Raw genomic sequence first — 10354 nt, forward strand, 5'->3', positions numbered from 1 at the left:
AGTTGCAATATGCTCATATTTTTCTACTACCTCAATCTCACTCTGTCGTAGGACAAGTTGACGATCAAGTTAAAACAGCTGATGCCTAGTTTTGGAAACAAATGTCATGCAATTTTCAGAAATACATATGAGTATTTCGTTATATTCATGTATTGATATCAAAATATATGTAAGTATATCATGTATGTAATTTCATACAACATTTTCAAAAATTTTTGAGGTTTGCGTCATAACGGCATCTTTAAACTAGTATTGTTATATAAAGTTGTATCAAGTTGCTTGCAGCCTACGTCACCGGTGTTAATTTAAATCAATTTTGATAAGTAGTTTGTGTGATCAACATGACAGCAAGTTTTTGATCGTGTAACTGCAGCGTAAACAAATAAAAAAAAACTTCAATTTTGCTAGACCTATGACATGAACTTCACGACGAACATGATGCAGATGATTGAATGGCTGTACTAACAGTTCTAACTTCAAAATGTTTCCGTTTTCATCACTTAAAGTATATTCCTACACCACGACAATGGATAAGGATTCGTATTTGGACAAGGGCTGCTTACTCAACAACGTTTCTAAAAACACTTATGTGCTGAACACATAGAGAGCGACGTTTTTAATGATACAGTTAGGTACTCATGGAGCTGTCAAATTAAATGTCTGACGCAAAGCGAAGCGAAATTTCTTTGTGAACCTGACATCTTGATATATGCTTTTACTCATATTTATACAACTGAAATAAAAGCATTCATCGAACTTTTCTATCAAAGGCTATGTTTGAAGCAAAGCGAAGCAAGAGCAGAACATAAAAACACCTCTAATTTCAAAGACTTGATTACCCTGTACAAACTTGAAAATCAGCTGGTTTTAATGATTAACATTACAGTTGGAAGATTATTATATTGTAAACAATTTCATTTCCAATTCAAGCATAGACTTTAATTATATTGGATTGAATATTAATAATGACAAAAGTTGAAAATGGAGGAAAGCCCGATGTTAAGTCTGGAAAATCCGAAAAGGAGCGTACCAATAAACGTGCTCATAAAAAAGAAAAGCAAAAGCCGCAAACGAAGGTAAGTTTGTTAGTGCCTTAGATTATATTATTGTATATATATATATTTGGTATATATGTATATGGGACTTTACTAATATCATAGATCGTTATTCGACATTTGCCACCTACTATGACTGAGGAAGAGTTTCTGAAACAAATAGATCCACTGCCACCACATGATTTTTACTATTTCGCTGCACCCGATTGGTCTTTGGGATATGACGCTACCTGCCGGGCCTATATAACAATGAAGAACTATGACGATGTGTTTTTGTTTAGAGATCGATTTGATGGATACGTTTTTGTAGATTCGAAAGGTGCTGAGTATCCAGCTATCGTTGAGTTTGCACCATTCCAAGGACTCGTTAAAAATAAATCACGTAGAGTTGACAGTAAAGTGAACACCATTGAGCAAGAGTCGCATTATCAACAGTTCCTAACAAAGTTAGAAGAAGACCGAGAAGCTGCAAAAGGTGGTGAAAGCAAATTAGAATTTAGTTTGGATCGCAAAAAAGAAGAGAAAATCACTTCAACACCATTACTTCAGTATCTAGCCAATAAAAAAGAAAAGCGACGTGAAGAGGCCAAACGGCGACAAGAGGAGAAGCGTCGCCAGCGCGATGACGACAAAGAAAAAAGAAAACAGGCACAATCTCAACAACAAGTAACAAAAATTATATCAAATAACGAAGGAGGCGGCGGCAAAGGTGGAAATAAGTTGGCCAGTGGCAAGGAAAATATTGTCGGTGAAAAGAACAACCAGCAACAACCGCATGAAGAGGGCAAAAGCTCACGTTCCCAGAGACGAGCTGAGCGCAATCAAAGAAGGCGAGAGGAATTTGAACGTAAACGACAAGAACGGGATCAAAGAGATAAAGGCGGCGAAGGCAAATCAAATCAAACTAATAATGTCGAATCTAATTTGGCCAACGATAAAAAAAGTCGAGAACAGCCACAACGTGAAAATAAATCAGATGATGGGAAGCAAGCACAACGTAAAGAAGGTGGAAAACGTTACAGTGAACGTCGAGAACGAGATAGAAATCGCAACCGCAAAGATAAAGAAAAAGAGAAGGCCAAGGATTCCTCAGTTGGCGATGAAGTGCTTAAAACCGAAAGTACAGCGTCAGAAGCTATAAGAGCTGCAGCCGCTGCCGCAGTTGCTGGCGGAGAAGCTATTGTTAGCGAGTCTGTTATGAATTTTATACGTAGTGTAGCAACCGCCAAGGAGTTTGTCCCCAAACATAAACAACAAGAAATGAAAGATAAGCAGAGAAAATTGTCTGACGAAAAATTATCCGAAAAAGATGACGAAAAGGAAGCTGAAACGAAACCGTCAATGGAAGGTCTGAAGAAATTTGATTCGAATGTAGAACTTGATACTCGTACGCCAAAACAAAGGGCTGCTGATGAACAGCGCCGTATTAGAAATAAGGTACTTGCACTATAGTCTTTAATGTACAAGATTTATTTTATGTATATATTTGCATTTCAAAAAGGATCGTCCTTCGATTGCCATCTATCAACCGAAAGCACGTTTACGTATTTCGGAAGAGCGTGATCCCAGTACATCTCAACCTCTAAGTAGTGGGAAGAGCGACACTCGTAGCAATCCTACATCTGATTGTGAAAGCGTAAAAAAAGAGGAAACGAGAACTAAAAAGGTGTCTCGTTATTCAGAGCGACGGGCAGAAAGGCGTAACAATAAGGACAAACAAAAAACTTCGCCTGATCCCATTGAATCCGATCAAAAGGATGAAATGGAACTGTCCAAATCAATTGCAGCTGAAAATGAGGTTATTGAATCCCAAGATGCAGCAAAATGCACTGAGGAATAAAAATTGTTTGAGTTTTTATCGGAATTTATAAAAAACCTCTAAATTAAAGTTTGATTTTTTTACATGTGATTTTAACTTTTAATTTTCAACATTGGCGATATCTTTCACAAATTACATTGAAATTTACACTTTTCTGTATTGTTTTATTTTGATTAATGGTTTTAATTTCAATTTCGTTTACCGGGATTTCCATCACTCAAATAGTGCCAAGTTAGCCGGCTACTAAAGTACTATGGTTTACAATCATTTGAATATGAGTAATATATGTACATATGTATTTATTATTCGTAATATATTAAACATTTTATCTGAAGAAACATAACTAGATATTATTGGATTTATGAATCTGTAATAAATAATTATCTTATTCGTGCTAATACTTCTATTTAACAATTGATATGCATTCTAAAGATGCGTTTTCGCATTATCACCGTGTAGTGAGAAAGAAGTTAAAGAAATTGGCAAGGGCTAAGTTCGGGCATAACAGAACACTTCATACTCTCGTAATGTGCAAAGCTCTAAGAAGGGGAATAATTTTCTCAATTTCATTCTCGACTAATGAAAATCATTTGACGATCGATATCGCACGTTTTCTCATTTAACTATAACATAGCCAATATTATACTATACTTTGTTTATTTTGCAACGATATCGTATATACACTGACCGATACCGTATGTAAGGTATGTAACATATGTACATGAGGGCTTAAGAATACTTTGCCCCGACTTTATACCGTTTTGGATTTAGGAGACATCAATACCAGAATTAGAGGCTCTGAATTTCATTAAAACATCTCAGAGATTGATGAATATATATAGTATATGGTTCCTAGGGGAGGTATTGCTCAGATTTCATCCATGTTAGTCAAGAAGATACTCTATTATTAAAAAGACATAATTCGAAAAGTGGCATCGATAGAAACATAACTTGCTGTGCTATATTAATAGAAATAATAATAATAAATTGAAGTTATTGTGCTAAAGTAAGATAAAAGTGTACAACAAAATGGAATCATCTACGAACAAAATCCCCAACATAAGTACATATACATACATATATAAATCCATATCTATCCCGATTAGTTATACATAAATATGAATAAACAACCGTTAGGTGAACAAAATTATAAAAAAATTATATATAAAAAGCATACTGAAGCTTCAATAAAGATAAATGTAAATTGGTAAACATATATGTAAGTACATATCGTCACCTGAAATGCAAAATAACGTAACAACATTTTCGGAAATTTACAGTGGCAAGAATTAAACACGAAATAAAATAGAACATGATTGAAACAAAATTTCAATATTGGTTAAAACTGGTTCATATCTGACCGCAGAACCTGAAAATGTTGAGCATATGTAATATTATGTATGTAATTTGAAGTAGTGAAGCGTTATCAATAAGACACTCAATTTCGAATTTTTTGATAATACGTTTTCTGTTTTCTCTCCGCTGCGACAGGCACTCCTCATCGTAACAGCTGTTCTTTCGCATTGTCCGAAAACCAATGGTTTCACTCCATTCATATTCAGCGCTAAACCATTAATATAATTATATAACTTTTAAGAAAAATTTTGCATTTTATTCAAAAATCAGTCATTTTGAACAACCTAAACGATAAAGCTGAAAGTGTTCGACTCAATACCCACCGGGGTAAGCAGATGAAGAGGAAAGAAGAAACGACTAGAGCGCTGTTGTTAACTCGGCTATAATCGCGTAAGCGGTGTCTTCGCCAGTAAAGAAGAAGAGGAATCTCCCATTGCCTTCATTATACAAAGCTAAAACTCTGTGAATTAATATTTGAATTAAGATTTTCTAATCCCAAATACGGGATTAAAAAGAATTTAATCTTACATACCCAATTAAAAAATTAGAAAAAAATTGAATAACACAAACCGAATAAAAAATGAAAAATTTTAGGTTTAATCCAAACCATTTAATTAATAATTAAAAAAATGGAAATTGTTTCTGAATTAACATTTTTTCTCGTCGGCGTCATTTTATCAAGAAAATTTTCAATTTTAAATTAAGATGTTTGGGATTAAAACAAACTTTAATTTGTTGTATTAAATCAAATGCGGGTTGCCTTCGTTTATCGTACAAGTTTTGATGGTAACTAGAATTTATCAGCCATCGAACATAACATCTCCCTACTTTTCTGTTTAATTTTTTGTTTTCTCTTTAGGAGCTTTTTTCAAGGAAGAATGGTGATAGTTTTAAGGTGGGTCAAAGACATAGCGTCGACATAGAAACAGAAATATTTTTAGTGAATTTTGTATACGAATTCAATTACCACAAGTCAATTTGTACATACATACATTCGGGCATCATTTCTATTGTGTGTAATTGTATGCACACAACTCTATTGTTGATGGAAACAATGGTTTTTACTAGGACGACGTTTCCGAAATCGAAACGCATCGTATTTTGTGGGGAGTGAGCAGATTTCAGATTCTTCACTTTCTCTTTACATATTTCACTCATTGATGATTACCTCTGATCGTCTTCAATATATCAATATTAATTCATTCGATTTTTACAACTTTTCCCTTTGAGAAATCTACTCATTCATTGAACTAGAAAACATACCCTTATACTATAACTACTCATATACATATATACATATGTATGTATACAGGTTCTTGCAAAGTCATCTGCCATTTAATTTATTTTGCGTAACAGGCTCACTATTTTTAGATGTCACTCTTGACAGCCAATTTTAATGACAAGTTTTTGTTGAGTTCAACTACTCACAGACTTGCGCAAACATATACTAACATACACATACAAACTATTCACTTTTACGTTCTAGTCGAATGAATGATCCAATAATATTAAAATTTGTGGGGCCACTAGAAAAAGTTAATACCTTGTAATTTTTTTATGCTTTTTCGTGCAGTTAATGACAGTTACTATTCGAAATGTAATACAGTTATAGGAGTAGAAGGAACAATTGGCACAACAAAAAATTCAGTTTTATGAAAATGTTAATATAAGTATTTAAACTTTTTATTTGTATGTGTATGTACATATGTATGTATGCATGAGTTCATAAGTATATTTGATAATTTTCGTATTGAGCAAGTTGTATAAAATCGAATAGTAATGTTTGAGAGAATATTTTACATATAAAATATGTTTCTTAAGTCAATATGAGTTATGAGATAGCTAAGGTAAAAATTAATAAAGCAAATTGGAAGCCTGAAAATCGGCTGCGCAAAGTTGTGATCCTGCATAAGTTTTATTCAGTCACAAGCCATGTCGACTTAAAATTTAAATGTTATTATTGCTTTGAAAGACAAAAATATGTTTTGTGATACACATGAAGGGTATTTAACTATACGGTCTGAAAGAAGATCAGCAATAAACTGAAGTGCTTTTAAATGAAAATTTTTTGAAAAGTTTTTTTGGTATACCTTCCTCTGTCTCTGCAAATCACAGGTACGTTGACGTGGTGCAGGGGCTTAAGTCAGAAGGGATTTTCGGTCCCCCCTCAACCTGCATAGGGTGCCGCATGGCACTCCTCAAGTTGATTACTTAAGGCCGCCTGAGTGTGATAACCAAGAACTGGCACCTCCTAATTCAGGGCGCTATGCGACTCGCGCCAATTGGATGATTTGCAGCCAGGAGGTAAAGTCGGCTGTATTCGCACGGAGCACCGGACCGCCGCAGCGCTCTTCAGGCGACATCCGCTGAGGCCGGAAATGTTAGTGCAATCCCCACAACAACTCCTCCTGCCAGGCTCTGCTGCAAAGGAATTGTACCGGAGGTGGGCGCAATAAGAAGAGAGGAGGGAGGCAGATTGTCACCTCAATCAGTAGCTAGTTGTCTTGCCAGCCCAGACTATCTGAGTTGGGTTGGTGTGAGTGGCGCCAGCCTAAACTGGTATCGCAAAAGCTATCCCGAAACAGGGTGAGAGGTAGCAATTCCAATGCAGCTTCAGAGAGACCGAAGGGTGCAAAAACCGTGTCCGTTGCAAAACGGGGTAGCAGGACTCAGAGGCGACGTCCAGTTAACGCGGCCCCGAAAGAAAGGCGAGGCAGCAAAAAGGCAGCGCAACTGATAACGCAAGTAGGACAAACATAGAAGCGCAAGAGCGAACAGATAACGCCACTGTTGTGACTGTTGTGGAGGGTCAGCGCAAGTATTCAAATGCTCTAAAAGGTATACGATTGGCTGTAGTACCTCTCAACTATCCGCCGTCTATTCAACAAGGCCAAGCGAATTGGGAACCGGGAGAAATACAAAGTCACACCCCTCTAGCTAAAAATACAATTCTTCCAACGAGAGCAGAAGGATGTGACACCGAGGGAAGGTAATCTAGTCCTAGTAAATGAAGGTCTAATGTGATGAAACACCAACGGCTCTTCTCACGAGGGATAACATTACCAAAATGGTAAACTTCAGAGGGAAGTTTAAAGTTACTATCGGCAGTAAGATTTAATAGACTAATTTCACGCCTCATCTACTGCTAAGGGACATTGTGGTCGGTTCATTGAAATCACTTCAAAATTTTTGGAATATATCGAGAAACAATTACTCTGTTATCTCACCCAAAACTTGTTTTCGCAACATTTGTCTTGGAAAAGTAAAATTTTTATCTTATCATCCGATTTATATTTTTCTCTAAAATAAGTAATTATATAATTAAGCAAGCAGAGAAGCGCAAATTCGAGTGTAACCAAACAAATCATACTATTGCTACTTCCAAAGATCACGAGTTTATTTTAAAATAGTTGCATAAGTCAACAGTCATTAAATTGTGGAACTCCTGTATTAGGTACATGTATGGCAGAAAGAGATAGTATTGATCCGATTTTATCTATTTTGCATTACCACATAATGTTAACCGAAATAGATACTCTCCAAGTTTTATTAAGGTATCTCACTAATATATGCGGCTAAAGTCAGCGGATTTTTTATAGTCCTCATATTTGTTATATGGCAACTAGGGCAAGTTTTCATTCGATTTTATACATTTTATGCACAAAAATATATCTAAGGTGTGTTCAAAATTAAACAGGACTTAAAAAAAACAGAACAAACAGTTTTCTCAGCAAAATCAATTTATTTTATTCAAAATAGTCTTCTTCTGCTTCCATACAGCTTTTTGCACGGCCAAAAGTATGTTGAACGAGTGTTTAACTCGTTGGCCGGTATGGCCGCCAGTATGCCGGTGCAAGCCTTTTGAATGCCCTTTTCGTCCGCATAACGCTTTCCTTTTATGGGCAAATGCATTTTTCCGAAAAGGAAGAAGTGGCACGGTGCCATATCGGGCGAATACGGGGAGTGGTTAATGGTTAGATGTGATTTTTGGTCAAATAATCATCCTTCGAATGTTGGATTCTGAGCAATTTTTGGGCGTCGGTCAATTTGTGAGCAACAAACCGTGCACACACCTTTCGTAAGCCCAAATGTTCGATCAAAATGCGATAAATCGATGTTTTGGAGATGTTCAATTCCATTTCCATGAATTCGTGCACTCTGCTACGGGATAAGCAATCATCGCCATAAACTTGCTTCATCAATTGAAACGTTTCGGCAAAAGTTTTACCAATTTTAAAACAAAATTTAATGTTGACTCTTTGTTTGAAGCTCATTTTCGCACCGATAACACAAACATACTGACACTTAAAACGCAATAACTTCACTTTCAATATATGAAATGTCATGAAATTCTCACGGGACAAGCGATAAAAATAGCAGATTCAATCGCAAAAAGAACTGGGCCCTTGAAGATTTTTGTTCCGATTTGGATAGTTTTTGGCCATAAGCTAACACACTTCAAAAGCATTATTTGTGCAAAGTGAATTGTAATGTAGCTTTAGTGGTTTAGGAGATATCTCTATTAAATATTTTATAGGACGGGGCTAGGCCCGCTTTTTAAAAAATTTTAGTTCACAGATACACCTTGCTAATTGCTTGCGATCCCCTGTGAAAATTACAGTTCTGTAACTTAATTTAGAGCTGAGTTACGACACTTTATAGGTTTTCAATTAGGTCCGATTACGCCCATCTATGAATTCGTTCTCAGTTTTTTGCCAAGGAACACCTGCACCAAGTTTCTCAACTTTGACTCAATTTACAGCTTGCACAGATAGACGGATCGATCTGAAAAATTTCTTCGGAGATTGCACCAATCCTAAGCCATTGCTTAAATCCATCTCGTTAAATGAAAAAGCTTTTCATTCAGGCACTTTATTCCGATAGTTCAGTTTATATGACAGCTATATGATATTGTGGTTCGATATAGGCCGTTCCGGCAAATGAGTAGAGTCTTGGTGAGAAAAGAACAGGCGTAAATAAGCAGATAGATTTCTCAAAAATGAAGAACTAGTTCCTATATATGTATGTACTATATAGACGGAAGGATAGACAGACGGACATGATTAAATCGATTATCTCCGCACGCTGATCATTTATTTATAGACGTTTCTTACGTTTCTTTTTGGGAGTTACAAACTTCGTGAAAAACTTAAATGGTCCCGTTAAGCGTATAATTATTTCGAAATTCACAATTAACGACCAACTCTTTTAAAAATATTAACAGCATTCCTACACTGAAGTGCTGAACACATAGAGCGCGACACGACATGGCAGCACGACAGTGAACTGTAAATGGCGTCGTGAATTCTTCTATATGAACATTTGTAAGAAGGCAGCGACATAACAAGGGCCGGCATGTACACAATTTCGTTGTGGCCATACTAATACCTTTCACTTCAATAAAATTTTAATATTTTGTTCAAAGTGAAATTTTTTTGTGCAAAAAATAAGTAAATAGGCAAATTTATTTGTTTTAAATTATAAATTGTTATTACAAATGATATAACAGAGCTATTTAGTGCTTTTATTTGTAAAATAACGTCAGGGTTGTTAGAGCTTTGAACAATTTTACATTTTACATATTAGTGGCATCACTCCTCTCTACTGTCAACTTTACTGCCGTCCTACTGTCGTTGGCAAATATAAGAATATTTGGAGGTTAGCGAGAGCGACAACTGTCGGCCTGCAGTCGTGTAGTCGTGCTGCTGTCTAAATAACTGTGTCCATTAGACAGTCATATCTCATTTAAGGAATAGCGCATTAAAGATAAACTGTTAGATTTCAAATACAGAATAGCAAAGAGATAAGTAAACATAGCGTTTAATGTAGCATAAACTCAAAATAGATTATAAAATATATTTTATTAATTGATAATGTTCTATATCGGACCTTCTTTCATACCCATAACAACCACTTTATACCAACATCGATATATTGAATGAAACATGAACAATAATTACACTTCTGAAATAATGGGAGAGTCAGTAGAAATAAAAATCATCAATCGGCAATGAGTTGTTGCTGAATACAACCCGAACGTCGAGAGCAAAGATGAAGACGTTTCCACCGTCTGGCTATACTGAAATTTTATTGCCAAACTATTGGCGCTTTGCCGTAAAAAGCC

The 10354-nt window shown here is 35.7% G+C and overlaps 1 protein-coding gene across 1 annotated transcript; it reads left to right on the top strand.

The window, feature by feature from the left end:
• The first annotated feature begins 877 nt into the window (after window positions 1–877).
• On the top strand, window positions 878–3274 carry LOC120771952 (regulator of nonsense transcripts 3B). Its single transcript, XM_040100262.1, has 3 exons — window positions 878–1076; window positions 1161–2492; window positions 2557–3274. Exons 1-3 carry the CDS (start codon window positions 966–968, stop codon window positions 2893–2895), a joined length of 1782 nt encoding a protein of 593 aa, XP_039956196.1. The 5' UTR covers window positions 878–965; the 3' UTR covers window positions 2896–3274.
• The last annotated feature ends 7080 nt before the right edge of the window (window positions 3275–10354 follow it).

Source organism: Bactrocera tryoni, chromosome 3 (genome assembly GCF_016617805.1).
Source record: "Bactrocera tryoni isolate S06 chromosome 3, CSIRO_BtryS06_freeze2, whole genome shotgun sequence".
Taxonomy (NCBI): Eukaryota; Metazoa; Arthropoda; class Insecta; order Diptera; family Tephritidae; genus Bactrocera; species Bactrocera tryoni.